At 40.9% G+C, this 15,420-nt stretch overlaps 1 protein-coding gene across 1 annotated transcript; it reads right to left on the reverse strand.

Moving 5' to 3' along the window:
• Positions 1 to 276: 276 nt before the first annotated feature.
• LOC109039317 (uncharacterized) lies at positions 277 to 13,754 on the reverse strand. The gene is made up of 2 exons (XM_019054742.2): positions 12,720 to 13,754; positions 277 to 3,293 (listed from the first exon to the last, which is right to left on the reverse strand). Exons 1-2 carry the CDS (start codon positions 12,802 to 12,804, stop codon positions 1,840 to 1,842), a joined length of 1,539 nt encoding a protein of 512 aa, XP_018910287.2. The 5' UTR covers positions 12,805 to 13,754; the 3' UTR covers positions 277 to 1,839.
• Between the last annotated feature and the right edge of the window lie 1,666 nt (positions 13,755 to 15,420).

The following is a 15,420-nucleotide window of genomic DNA, read 5'->3' on the forward strand; positions in this document are numbered from 1 at the left end:
TTTTGTATTCTAAGAGCTAAAACTTTTGGACTGGCTGTCGCTATTGCTCGATCGCACAAGCTGCAATTGATAGATTTTTACAAAATGTGCTTATTTTTCTTTAAATATTAAAATATATATTCTGATGAAACGTTCTGCTTGATTCTTCTGTACTGACGCACCATATTAGAAGAGAAAATTTCCAAGTTTGAAATTATTTAAACGTGTTTATCCCATTATGAGCCATTAAACCATTCACGAAGATACTGAGAATAATGAATGCTAAAAAGATCTATCTTAGTTTTTTACATGTGATTTAATCAATAATGTGTAGAAACAATACAAAATATAAAAACTATATACAGTCATTTTGATAAACATGAAAAAACAAATATCAAAAAATCTTTGGATATTGATTGGATTCTAATAGAAACCACGCTTGTAAAGAGCTTGTGAGGATGGATTTTTAAAACTGAAGAGCACTATCTTGAGGAGCACATTTAGTGCACTAGCACAATAAACGATGCACAGCAGAGACTAGTTATTTCTGAAAGTAATTGGTAGGATTTATTCCCGAAAGTGATAACTTTTCGCCCGATCTCTTCAATTGAAATTGATTACAAATAAAATGAAAAGAGGCGCCTCTTACAGCTAAAGATTTCAATTCTCACTTTACAATATAGAACTATCTAATTTTTGGTAACTTTACAATATTTACATTACTACATGAAAGATTATTTTGTAAGAGCACTTCATTGTTGAGCAATTCTGATAAAATCAGTCTATGGCAGAGTCAGAGTAATGAGTCTTATGAGCAGTAGCTTGAATATTCGATACCTACATCTCTCTGAAGGAATTTAAGTGGTAAATTCGCAGGGAAAATTGTGCTTTTAAATTTTAAACGTTAGAACTATGGATTATTTTTTTAAAAATAGAAACAACTGTGCAAACCATATCTGGCGTACCTAATTTTAAATGCAAGTTTCCGAATGTATACGTATGTTGCTTTGAGGCCAGCGACCTACTCTTGCATTTGAGTCTAGACAGCAAAGCTACCAAAAAATGTGTAAGCTTCTCAAGCGATTAAATTTGAATGTCACTACTCTTCCTTAAGTTTGGTTAAGCACCGGATGGACTCTAAATATCAATTCATCTGAAATTCTACCGAATGACACTTCTAATAAGTTACTAAATGGCATTTCTAATAAGTGCATAGAATCTATTTCAAAGTTATAAATATGCAACTGCTGGCTGCTTGAGCAATGCTAAAATAAAGAGGGTCCTTCAACCAGCACTCATATTAACGTGCCTTCATTGAATAATCTACTTAGTGCGTTCTTGACATTCGGTGTGGGTTCGGTTTCTCTTTACGCAGATGCGCTACTGCAATACTTCAGCGTTGCTCTTTATCAACTTGTTTTCACGTACAACTACTGAAACAAGGTGTCCGGGAGATTCAAGTTTTTCTTTTCAATTAAATTTAATCGCTGTCAGAAAATACAACATTATTTTTTTCAATACGCTCCCCAATATTCTTTTTCTTTTTAATTATTTGCAAAAATTAAAGATAGTAAAATGTAGTGGTGATACTTTGCTGTCCACTCACGGATCTGGGATGCTTCTCCCGTTCTGCAAGAAAACACATTCAAAATTTCGATGGAACCTAAGTAGTAAGTTCTCTGGGAGTAATAGACTTTCGAGTTTGAGAAAAAAAACATTAAAAATAAAAATCGTAAATTTTAAGAAAACGAAACAAAGATGGTAGGCAGAGTGTATGTTACAGGTTTTGTTTCCTTCTTTTAGATGTATTTTAATGTAAGGTATCTTCGAGCATTCAACACATTTTCAACTCTACTCGAGTCACCGAGTTGGAATGGCATTTAGACCTGAGGCTTCTTCTCCCAGATCACTGTAATAGTCCTCAAAAGTCGACTTGAAGTAACTCCCATCTATCGGCAAATAATCCTCCAAACTCACGTCTCTCGTCTTTCTCCTGAGTATGTCGTTCGCGTCACTATCCTGCTGGCTCGTGATTTCGTTGCTATCTTGGAGCGGGATCCCGGATATCTTGTCCAGCTTAGTCGCACCGTATTTCTTCACCTTGGAGTGGCCCTGGATGATGAGGTAAGCGGGTGCTTTCGGCGCTTCTTGCGTTCTGAAGGGGGGTAGGAACGGCATGGAAACGGCCTGCGTCTGGGGCAGGGGGAATGTCGCGGGGGACGTGGTTAGCGGGGGCGAGTCTCGCTTGAGCAAGAGGTCGAACAAAGACGACGAAGACAGCTTCGTCGTTTGTGGACCAGGCATCGAGGAGGTCTGACCGGTGGAGTATCCCATAGTGGACATCGTCAGAGGTTGCTTAAGGGTTGTCTGCCCGGTGGTAAAAACGTTAGTAGACGCCGAGGACGGTTGTCTGTATACTGTGGTGTGTCCCGAAGACTGAGATGAAGGTTGTCTACTCGTAGTTTGACTCGAGGACAGTTCGGTTGTGGACACGGAAGAGGGTTGTCTGGAGGTTTGTTCCTCGGTCGTCAACGGGTTCGTGACGAACGTCTGTTCGACTGTCGTTTGCCTCGTCGAGGACCAGGTTTGGGTTGCCGCCGGGCTGAAGGAGGATGTGGTTTGACCCAGCGTTGTATCCACATCAATCGAAGTGGAAACTGGCTTGTTCTTCGTTGGGTCGTTGTTAATCGTGCTGGTGTCGAGGAACGCGATTGTGTGCGCTTGCGTTGATTCGGGCGAATATGATGTCTTCCACGATGTCGGCCCGTTGATAGTGGTGGACTGTTGCGGTTTATCGGTGCTTTTGTCTTGGAAATCCGTTGTTATCTGATTGAGCTCCTCTTCGGTAGTGGGCGGGTAGGTGACTGGTTGGGAGGGCGGGGGCGGGACAAGCATAGTTAGAGGTGGACGGGGGTACTTGTAGGTGGAGTAAGTGGCCAAAGGAATGTACTGGGGACGGCCCCTATTCGGATGTTTCGAGCCGGAGATGTAAGGCCCGTAACCTTGGTAGTGGGGTTTGCTCTCCGTGTGGTAGCGTTTGATTTCGGATGGTTTGAGGGGTTTCATCGTGGGGGTGGGTTTCTTAGTTGCGGGGGCGCCCAAGGCCACGATTTGCGACTCCGAGGCGAGGGGGGATTCAGAGGTGCGCGAGGCGGGATTGATCCAGTAGTGGACTTTGTCCAAGACGGGGGGCACGTAATCGTAGGTGGGGTCGTTTTTCAAGGGGTCGCCGCGACCGATTGGAGTCCATTCTTCGTAGTCCATGCGAGGTGCCATTATTCCGCGATCCTCCTTGTTGTCCCTCGGAGAGTATCCTGAAACGAAAAAGAATAAAGTTTCAGTTCCTCGTCGGTCGTAAACAAAAAGGCTTGACCGGTCAGAGCCGCAGAACAATGGGCGATTAAAATCGAGTTGATGCATGGTAATGAATGAGAGTCGATGTAAATCAATGTGGGCTTAGTTCCTTTCTTGAGGTTAATTTCACCACGAAGAAATCTGAAGAGAAATCTTTTCGCGAAAATGGTTTCACTCGCTGATTTGGCTCGGTTATTTTTGCGGTAGAAAAGAACATGTCGGAATACTACTAATGATCGTTTGGTATATTCAGTTGTGAACGTTCGAAAATGGACAGACAGACTAGCACAATTATTTAAGGATGCATTTGGTAAAATAATAACGTCACGCAAAAATTGACACCTGCTTACAACAAGCAGCCTCTTCTCACCCAAAATATGTTATTCGCCTTGGTCCTGAAAGAGGCTGTAAGAAGACCATATTTGCACTCACGCATAAGCAATACTGTATTAAACCTGACGAGAGTGAACCACAATTTAACTCAAAACTTAGATAGTTTTCGCACTGCCTTCACCGAGGACCACACGCAACCCACATATCAAAGTTGGATGAGGTATTATCTGATAGATTGCAAATGGCTATAAGATTTCAATTTCAATTTCATTTTTTGATTTAACCATACGTTGCGCGTTTGCTACTTGATGGTACTGTTGCTTGACAATAATTTCACATTGAGAGATGCATTTAATCGACAGTTTGAAGTTTGAACTTGGTATTTACGATCAAATGTACATTAAGAATCCCAAAAGGTAGCGATTCAAATGAATCTCCCAGCGATTTCTCGCATAAGCGTCATTATGATCAGTACGGATTTATTTGATCGAAGTGAACCACAAAAATAGTGTATTTCCTTCGGAAAATAAACTAATACCCAGGATATTGACCATTTGAATATAACACTAGTAATTGTTGGATCAAAAATTGCAATCTAGAAAGAGTGGCCGCTATCTGCCCTGGTAAAAATTGACGATAAGAGCTGCGTTTCAAAATACCATAGGAATTCTCATAGCCGGCCAAAGAAGGCTACAGAAAATCATTGTAGCTGGCTGTAGAATGCGGAGAAAATTATACGTCCGGGCTATACGAAGCGATAAACAATTATGCAGCCGGGCTATAGTTCCTGTCGCCGGGCTTTACACTTTATCGCCTGGCTGTTGCTTTTTCGCCATCGATTATAAAAGGCTATAATAAAGTGTGTAGAAATTCGTGTGCTTTGGAAATCATTAAGTTTGATACGGAACCACCTTAATATTTACAAAACACACATTATATTTTCCTTTAATACATATTTTTTTTCATCAATTAAAATGAGAATAATCCATACAGGATGTGCAAACATTTCAAAATCATGAGTTGAATAACGCTGACTCCGCCAGATTAAATATTAGAGCCTAACACAAAGCGGAGCGGCGACGCACTGGCGCCTACAAACCTAACAGGGATACTTCACGCATTGCGCAACGCGTGAAGTATCCCTGTTAGGTTTGTAGGCGCCAATGCGTGTTTCGCGCTAGCTGCCCGCCTGCCACGGCGCTTGAAGCAACTATTTCACACCAGAGGTATTGCACAGTATCATACGAAACTGAAGGCGCTCTAATATATTAGTAATGGCAGGCATTCATCAAAGGTACGGAGCTTTCCTCGCAAAATAAATCAAGATACTACGGCCCAAAAAGAGAGCAGTATTCCAAAAACTCACTAAGTCCTAGCATCCGTAATTAGTAACGTTTAGCATACACTTTATCGCCTGGCTGTTGCTTAATCGCCATCGGCTATAAAATGCTATAAGAAATTGTGTAGCCGGCTATAGAAGCTATTGGAATTCTTACAGCCGGCTGGCTGTAGGTCTATGGTATTTTGGAACACAGATTTACTGACAATTTTTACCAGGGTGCGGCACAACAAACGCATTAGGTACAAATGATTTCATTGTCAACAACTTCAAATAAATTGTTGGAGATGCTGAAAGTCAATCTCGAATGCACGTGCACGCAATTTGCAATATTGCTGATTGCCTCTCTCAAAAATATTCTGGAAAACTAAAATCATTTTGGGAGTCTCTCCAGATTTTATGAAAGAGCCCTATACTGCCGTGCCACGCAAAAACGCTGTAAATCCATCAAGATTTTCTCTCGTTTTTTGGAAATTAACACTTTCTAAAATAAAAACTGTTTTACCCATGCACCTCAAATTTTCAGGTCAAGTTTTTGATAGTATTTGCAAAAGGATCCTGTAAAAAAATTGTTCCAAGGTACACAAGTTTTTCTGCGATGATACATTGTTTCCAAAAAATGTAAAATGGCGTTTACGGCGTTTTATGCGTAGCACTACGGTATATGGAGTAAAATTATTCATTTTTCCTTGAGTAAACCTCGATGAATGAATATATTCAAAGGAGCTCGCTTACTGTGCATAATTCTTACGCATTTCACCTCTTTCCGGCATCCTCTTGTACATACATTAATTCCTCTATCCACACTATCGTCGTCACTTTTTTGTTGCGATCTTTTATTTTTAATGTGTATTACAGTGCGCACTGATACTGGTTGTCACTCGGGACGGCAAGTTTGCCTTCAATTACCTCGATGGCAATATGAAGGGCTTGAGCACACGGAAAGTCACATGCAGTGATTTCGTTTCTTTCATTTGTTCCATCGCGAGTACGCCAAAAATATCTTGCTCGGTTCGCTCGCACTTTCCCCTTTGTGTTGTTATGTAGAAGAAACCATCAAACTCAAACCTCATGAATTTGAAGTGGTTTAATTGACGTTTCAAATGCAATCAAAAATTCAATTTAATGATGGAATAAGACAATTATTATCACCAGAAATTGAAACTAAAAAAGTTACCTAAGAAGTACAAAAAGTGACCGGTTTGAAAAAGGATACATCTTCATATTTTTTTTTAAAATTTAGTCTACATCATACACAGATTGATTTAGTTCAACAATTCTTGCAACGATTTAATCAAAATTGTTTTTGCTTCATCTGTGTGTAGTGGGTCAAAACTTAACAGATTCTTGTCACTCCTGTAAAAAATGATCCAACGGACAAGTGCCTTTTTTTAATCGATCATTCTTATAACGGTTCTGTGGTTTCGAAATTTGTAAATTAGAATCTGCGGTTTTCCGAGTTTAAAAGTAAAGGTATACTTAGAGGTATGTTTTTCCGAATTTTTGAATTAATCCTATCTTTTATTCAAGCGCGAAAAGAATAAAGAACATCCATTTGATAGGAACCTTTTTTGCCAGTAATCCTCCGTGGATTTCATTTTTTCTGCTGGTTTATTGGCCTTTGTTCCGATAGGAACCTGCAGCCATCAAAAGACTATTTATCGTCTACATACATCGAGCGGTTGGCACATCCTCATCCATGCTCCAGACTTTTCAAATTTTCAGGGAAGGCCGAGTAGAATCTATTCCTCCAAAACCACTCGTCAATTCCGTAAATTTTCGAAACCACAACAAGTATTTGAAACCGGGACCTATTTACCCGGTGTCAGATGCGCTGACCACTAGGCCAACCTGACCGGCTTCCGTGGATCTTAAATGAATTGAATCAGATGTGGCAACCATGAAAAGGAAGTGAAAACTAAAAGAAAACCGAAAGTGAAAAAGTGACAAGATGGAACGCAGCTCTGACAGGCATACCAACTAACCTGAATAGTGGAGACAGAATGCGACGATTAGCATAACTTTATTATTATGCAAACGGTCACTCACCCGTCACAGCGTTCATCAAAAGCGAGTTGGAGCTTTCACGCTGCCCAAAAAAAGGAAGTGGCACCGAACGCGACATTGTCTTTCTTGAAAACGCGTTAATGAGTCGAACGACGCGAATCTGCAGCTCAGGGATTACTTTTGCAAAATGGCATCTTTTCCTCGTGAAAGTAAAAGCATTTCATTTTAAAACAAAACCGAAATTTCTTAAAATTTAAATTTTGAAAAAATGAAACAATGCGCCTACATTGGGAGGGTTGGGTGATTCGTGCTGTGAAACGGCATCTCGTCGTCGGGAAGGTACAGACGGTGAAACTTCCAAGCCAAATATCTCGTTGGCGGTGTTTGAAAGTCTCCGCTCCTGTTTATTTTTTTAAAGGGAGGACCGTTCAACGTCATTCCATGAGGGTTTTTTCAGAATTTGCTTCGCACAGAGTAGAAAAATCACATAGGTTTCTAGGAATTCGCGTTAAGTATTTCTCCATTTAAAAGATGAAGTATAACAGGAAGTCTGCAACATCGCAACCGAGATATGTGACTCGGGAGTTTCACAATCGATTTAAAGAAATGCGTTGTTTAGAAACAAAAACTAAAATGTCTGAGGAATTTAAAAAAAATTAAACGAAAGACTTGACAGTAAGTCCATTGGATTATATTAATTCTGCAAATCGACGTCGTGTTCGTTTAAAAATAAGAACTTCTTTTTCCTGAATGAGTATGGCAAAAAATATGCTAAGAAATTATCAAGGAAACGCAACTGAAATCCTCTTAATTTACTTTTTTTACAAGTTAATCTCTCGAACGTCTCTCCACATTTTTGAGAACTGAGATTTCTTCATTCTCGTCGCTGTTGACCTACGTTAATAAAACGCTAGGAAAATTGACCAACCTACACGGAGAAAAAACTTCGTGCGTGGGATCCGAAGTTTAGGTCATATGGATCTCTGAAGTTTTCGGATTGAGCATCTGAACACTTTAGGTCCAGCTGCTGAGGTTTGGATCACACATCTGAAACTTCAGTTCTTACACCCGAAAAACTTTGGTTCTCATATCCGAAAAACTTCGGTTCTCACAACTGAAGTACTTCAGATGAAAGAACTGAAGTCTCAGATGTGTGATTCGAACCTCGACAGCTAGACCTGAAGTGCTCAGATGCTCAATCCGAAAACTTCAGAGATCCATGTGACCTAAACTTAGGGTTCCACGCACGAGGTTTCTTTCTCCGTGTAACCAGAAGCACGAAAATTGTTTAGAGTATACACACTTAAAAATTTCTGTGTTCATAGTCACTCTGGGTTACTTGAATAAAATCGACGAATATACTGTTGATGAACTAATGTACTCTTGTTCCTCTCGATGTCATTCAGATGTTACGACTTGCGAATGGCCAGCGCATTGTACGGAGTATCAACAATGCGATTTAGGCTCGATCCTGGCGACTTGTCCCTGATTTATGACAAGTTTCCAACATTCAATTTAAAGATTCGGTCAATGTAACCCAAAGAAAATCCAACCAAAAAAATATTAGCCAAACGTCTAGGTTACTTTGTCCTCTACTTCCCATATTAACAGATACTTTCGGTTTCTTTCTCCTACCGTGAAGTATAATTCGTCGCATTCCGGCCAGAGTATCACAAGCGCCGTGCGACGTTAAAAAATTTCCGCCGCTATTTTTTTTGCGGAGGAATTGTTCGACGAAGCTGTCCGAAAATATCACTGAATTTTCTTTATGCAGCCGATAAAAGTCAGTGAAATTTTTAAAGAGAGCTAACCGATAATTTCTCTGGAAGAAAATAAAATGGCGACGGAAATTGTGAAATGTCGCATGGCGCTTGTTATACTGTGGCTGCACTGAAAAAAAAATATCGGTGCATTTACTAAGAAAAGGGTAAAATTACCAAGAATTCAGGGTTCTATTTGATCCCAGTTTTTTCTTGGTAAAATTACCATTTATGGAATTGGTAATTTTACCGAGAAATCTCGGTAACATTGTTGAACTTTCTCGGTAATTTTACTGGACCTTGGTAAAAACACCAATGTTTTTTATCGACCGTGGTAGAATTACCGAGATAAAATGGCAAAGTTACCGGGAATTGATTACCAATAAAAAAGGTATTCTTACCTGAAAAAAAAAAACAGTAAAAATACCGGTTTTGTAGGTAAGCTTACCAGTCTGTCTTGCTAAAATTACCAATAATAGGTAACAAAAGTGAGATGGTAAAGGTACCAACGGACCGTGGTAAAAACGCCGAGAATTTTTTTTTCAGTGCTGGAAGGTGACGAATTGACCTTTAGTTCTAAGTTTTAAGATATCAAGCCCCTTTCCGCAGATCCGGTCATTATTCAGGTTACTTAGAAATCACAATGGCAATTTCTTCTGAAAGTGGCAGAAGAGCCGCGTCGAGTGGATACGCAGCTGGATCTCGACTCCCACGCCCGATACAAAGCGAACACGCTTTACAAATGAGAAACCGTGGGTGAACACCTCGACATCAGAAGCAAGCTTCTTTTCCGCGCAATTAAGCCTCGTCCACTAACTTATCGCACCCGTGCATCTAAATAATGCATGATCTATATAAAGTGCACTCCTGCGATTGTGAATTTCTTTTTAAGTCGTTGCCGTCACTCTCGAAATTAGCACTCTTATATTATTTTCTTCATGAATATTAGACGTATTTTAACGATTCCGCAATTTCTTATTTTTGATTAAGCCAAAACTCGCATTGAGATCATTCTAGAAATTACTGTAGTCTTTGATAATGAGATTTCCTTCAATACAATAAATTACTGATGCAGAATTTCTGTCAGGATCGGCAGTCATTCAAGCCCCCAACCAGTGAAGTTTAAACTTTCATTGAACTAGACGATCTTTTCTCCCCCGTTCAGGGCCGGATTTACCTACTTACCGCCCATGGGCCGCTAGTATTTTGCCACCCCCTTCTCATTCGTTTTGAAACATCAATGAAAACCATCAAATGAATGATGGGTCGATAAGACGCGTTTACTAGTGTTGAAATCATTTTTTGGGTAAGCCCTGTCAACACTACTAGCAAAAGTTCACGGAACTTTGCGCGAAAGTTAAGTTTCGTAAACCTATCTCTGTGTGGACAAGGTCTTTCACTCATAAGAAAAGAACGAGAAAATTATGAAAGAGCAAACATAAATGTGGATTAATGATTTTAACTTCCGCCGCCGTGCCTCGCAGACCGCACTGTGTTTGACGCAATGCGTGAAGTATTCACGCAGTCTTGTAAGCGCTATGCGTCTCACGCTGATCGCACAGTGTTTGCCGCAATGCGTGAGGTATTCATGCATTCTTGTAGGCGCTATCCGTTTCACGCTGTCCGCAATGACCGCACTGTGTTTGATGCAATGCGTGAAGTATTCGTGCAGTCTTGTAGGCGCTAATATGTGTTACATGCCGAACGCCGCGCCGAGGGCTTCTCCTTTTCATCTCAAGTCCTCATCATTTCTCTCTGCGTAAGTCGCGCTGCGCCGTTCCAGGCCAAATTGCGTGTTTGGTTTCTCTCTTAACTCGACTAATTAAAGGCGCTGTCTCTTGTATCACTGAAAGATGTCGAAAGTAGAAATTACTATACTCTCAGAAAATTAGAGCTTTTGTAGCCTTTTCTCGTTTGTAATTTTTTTATTCTAAATCCGATTTTTTTTACCTACATTTAAAAAAATTGCAAAATTTGTCACCCCCTATAGATTTGCCGCCATGGGCCGCAGCCCATGTGGCCACCCCCTCAATCCGACCCTGCACCCGATGACAAGTTACCGTTTCAGTCCAAAACGCATGTCGCAGCGCAAAAAACAAAATCCCAGAGATAAAATTTTTAAGTGTATTCTTGATGTTCAGTGGCTTTTCTTGAAAGTTGGCAACACTGTTTTTCTCCATTTAAACGCGAGCTAAACGGTCTCGGGTAAAGCGGTGAGTACCTGGAGAGTCAAATGCCTTCCTATCCGTGCATATGCAACACGGACATCCGTTGAGCTCGAATAGTTGCATCCAGGCTTATAATGAAATTCTCTCAGTGTTCGTTGCATACTATATTAACTGAGGGTGCTTTGCTTGTCTCTCCTACACCTCGACTTAATTCCAGTGTAGCTCATTGCGCCGTTTACCGATTTTTATCGTAACATTGTAAATTTTCCGAAAAATGCTTTGATTGTTCGTACGTTGCTATTCTAAAATGTAGGCTGCGGCCGTAAACTTGCTGACTTAAAAACAACGAATGCTGCAGAGTTGTTTCTTGGACCTTTCAATGAAAAATCTCCAGCTCGTACCCCCAACACGCTTGTTTTTGCGGAGGAGCTTTTTTTTATTTGTACGAGATTTGCGCTTTCAAACAACCATCCCAATGCATATTTACTAAACTACTGTGTTTATTTGCCTTTTTGACAGAGTCTATATTAAAATATTACATATTAAAACATGTTACACTGCGATCAGATTTCTTAATAGGTTACATTTCTCCAATCTCCTATTCACAAAATTAATATCCTTGAGTGACTTAAACGCACCGGTAGAACAGAAAGCGGGATTTGTTGATTGTTCTTCTAGTTTTCCCATACGAAATCCCGATTCCATTCGGGAAAAAACTATTCAAAAGTATAGTCTATCATGTTAATGTATGGAACAGCCGGATGTCAAAGCAACGTTATGACCTTCAGTGTTCCATAACTTTTGTTACGTGCTTATTTTTCAGGGCACCAGAAAGAGCTTTGCGTCGGAATCTCACAATCTGATTTTTCAGCCCAAGTCTCCAGAAATCGCTCACCCACCGATGGGTCTCTACAGACTGGGGCCCTTTTCACGTGAATAGTCACATCGTCCGTTCTCTCACGAAAGAACGTAACTTCATTTCAATGTTGCCACATTTCCCCTCCTAAATTCCATGTAAGCTAAAAGAATCTTGGGCATTGCTGACTGAAAATTTCACCGATTTTCCTCAGGTTTTATGCAAAAATCAGAAAAATTGTTGATAAAAATGGCTCTTAGATACAATTTTGTAAAATGAATTGATTGTTTGAATCAATTTGGCAACCTTGGAATGAAGTTCCGTTCCTTCGTGAAGGAGACTACGATATGTGTAAATACACTCTAAATTCGGACCGCGTTTGACAGAAACGTACCAAGTTGCATCAAGTTTGATCCGAGAAAATTAAAGTTTCATTCCTCCACAGGGCTCCGGTTCCTCTTATCAGGGTTGAGAACAAAGTTTAACGAATATTTCACGTTCATAGAATATCCCTTGACTCTGAATTCTTGACAAAAGAAACTTTACGACACGCTGCGAATTAAAAACTTTTTCCAAAATGCGATTTGCTGAATTTCTGTTAAACTCGGACCATTTTGATAAACTGCAAAAATGCGTATGTCGGTGCGTAGCTCGGCGTCGTAGACTACCTGTCATACTTTATTTCTACATGGAAAACTACTAAACTTCATTTTATAACAATTTCAGCGATTTTTCTTCACGTTATTAAGAATGCTCTATGAAAATTTCAAGCTATCATGTTGGTTCGGTCTGCCTCTAAAAAATAAAATAAGAGCGGCGATTTCAAAACACCACAACCGAGATACACATTTTTGCAGTTCTACCGTCGATTTGCTACCTACGGAACTAGGAAACGTCGTGAAGACGAGAAGTTATTTCCTTACCGTGAGCGATTGCTGAGATCTGGTAGAGAAGGCACAAAGTGACGGTGGAGTAGACACAGAGAATATCCTGGAGAAAATATTTCATCTTCCTCACAGTCACAAGAGAACACTTGGCCACTCGCGTCCGTCGCGTGTCAATCTGCAAAAAACCGGCAGTTCTTGAAATGGATCTTGAGATAGAACAAATAATTCGACACCGAACTTGAGAGACTCATCTTCGCCGCGGACAGACGGACGCTTAGGCACACATAGCAACGTGCAAACACTCGAAATCGGCGCAAAAGTCCGTAACCGCGAATCGGGCACGTGAAGAGAGCGGGTCGGAGCGCGGCGCGACTGAGCTTTGGCGAGTTAACCGACGGCGTAACGGAGGCTCAACTGATGCCCATGCCCGGATCGGATCGGATCGGGCAGATGGTATCCGAGAGTCCCAGACTAGCCCAGCAAGTGGAGTGAGCACACACGCGTTGTCACGTTGGGCCAGGCTCGGGATCTCTCACGCTGAGGACCACATACGAAGAGGGCTTAGTCCATTAACATGATCTCAATCCAGGAACAAGCCAGCCACGCCCCGCCGCCGCCGCCGCCACCACCTCCACCTCGAATCGTAGTTCAACTTTACGCTATTTCAACGTAGTACCCTGTGCCCGCGGCACGGAGCAACGTCCATCGACAGGGGACCAAAGCTCCGCTCCGACCAAGAAAAAATGGACCAGTAAACTAGAGTCCCTTTATACTGAGAGTCAAGACAATTCGGCTCATGGATGTCACAAACGGGAATAAAGATTACAGAAATTGAATGTTTTTTTGTAATCTTTGATCGGCCCATTCTCAAATGCCTTTCTCCGTTCCTCCTCTCATTCCGTTTGTTCCTTGCCGAACCCGTAATTCCCTGGTCCATTCCAGATTATAATCTTTGCAATCGGTGAAAATGTAATCTTTATTCCCGTTTGTGACACTGTGGAGGCCTAAAATACGAGAACCAATCAGAAATGGATTCAAATTGTCTTGACTCTCAGTATAAAGGGACTCTACAGTAGACTAGCTACGAATGTATGTGCTGGCACCACGCTCAAATTCCCATCAATTTCGGATCAAATGGTGACTGGTGCGCACCATCTACCATCAAATTTCTGCGGCCTGCAAAAATTTGATGGTAGATGATGGAACTGTGGGGCTCATCTGTCATCTGATTTCCACACGACCGTGCTTATTTCATGCTTATTTCAATCAACACGCTGTTTTAATAAATTTTACTCATTAATCTAGATAACTTTCGACCGCCATCTTGGTCATCATTTTGATCGGAATTTGACGGAAATTTGAGCGTGTAACCAGGCCATTAAGCATTCTCATGCATGTTTCTTCGCCAGAATTGAGAATTTGCACGAAACAATTTTGTTGCCTCATCAAAGAGTGCTAAAAACCCATGTCCCACGCCAAATGAACTCATCTAATACTTATCAAATGCAAGATGGCGGGTTCATCAACATTTGACGGCCCGCTAACTTTTGATGGCGGACTTGCGCGAAAACCAGTCGCCATCTTGCATTTGATGAGTATTTGATGGGTGGATTTGATCGTGGGACGCGGGCTTCATGAACTGAGTTCGCGGTATTTTTCATAATTTTCTTTCGGTATGAGAAATTGTAGTAAAATTGATTTGAATATGAGAAAATGTGCCTCCTTGTGACGTCATTTAGCGGCATTACCCATTCAAGTAAACCCATTCGTTGCGCAAATCGTGTTTTGCGTAAAATTTTGGTTTAGAAATGTATCAGAGTGCTGAAATTAGTACATTACCTACTGTTCCATTCTACAATTTCGTCTTCTCCGCATAGAAAAACTCATCGCGCCCTCGTGTATATCAGTCATGATATCGATTGATAAATAGCGAAACCACGTATCTCCGTTTGCGATGTTGCAGACATCCTGCCATATGTTATTTTTTCTTTGGAAAACGAGTCGAACATTTCTTGAAAATTCCCTTAGTGTTCCAGTGAGCAAAGGGAGCATATTTTTATTTCATGCGTCAAAAAATCGCCTTTGAAACCATGAATATGCAACCCCACAAGACGGCCGTGTCCGATTAGTTACCGCTCAGAAACAAGGAGCCATGCTACAGTAATATGAGTGTTCTGCATTTTATGGCTACTCTCTCTACAGGGTGATCCAAAAGTTCCGCACCACCAGCTTTAGGCGTCATCCCTGTGACTATGAGCAACTCGAGATGGAACCTTGAAATTTTGTGACTACTCCTAGGTCAAAGGGAACGGATTTTTAGACCCTCCAAAATGTTAAAGAGGCAAGAAACCTTAGGATTTTGGGCATCGGCTCATGAGCTTCGATACTACCTTCTGCTTTTAATGATTGCGTAGGCGAATTCTAAACGTCCTAACTCGAGAGTGCTGGAAAAACCTTACATGGTGCCTTGTTAATGGGGAGTCTAAAACAACGTCCGTAGTAAAATTACATCCAAAAGTCCTCAAATGGTAAGTTTTGAAATTTCAACAGCTTCTCCTCCAAAAAACGTTGGAGTAGTGCAAACTGACGGTGTCCGAAAATTGAGGGAAAACTTTTACACTGTTTCATGATTAATCCTTTTTTAGTATTATTTTTGAGTGTAATCAAATGTCGTTTTTAGTGTATCTTTCGAAGTAAATACACTATTTTCGTAGTTTAGTAGTCATGCTCATCCATC

This window comes from Bemisia tabaci, chromosome 4 (genome assembly GCF_918797505.1).
Source record: "Bemisia tabaci chromosome 4, PGI_BMITA_v3".
Taxonomy (NCBI): Eukaryota; Metazoa; Arthropoda; class Insecta; order Hemiptera; family Aleyrodidae; genus Bemisia; species Bemisia tabaci.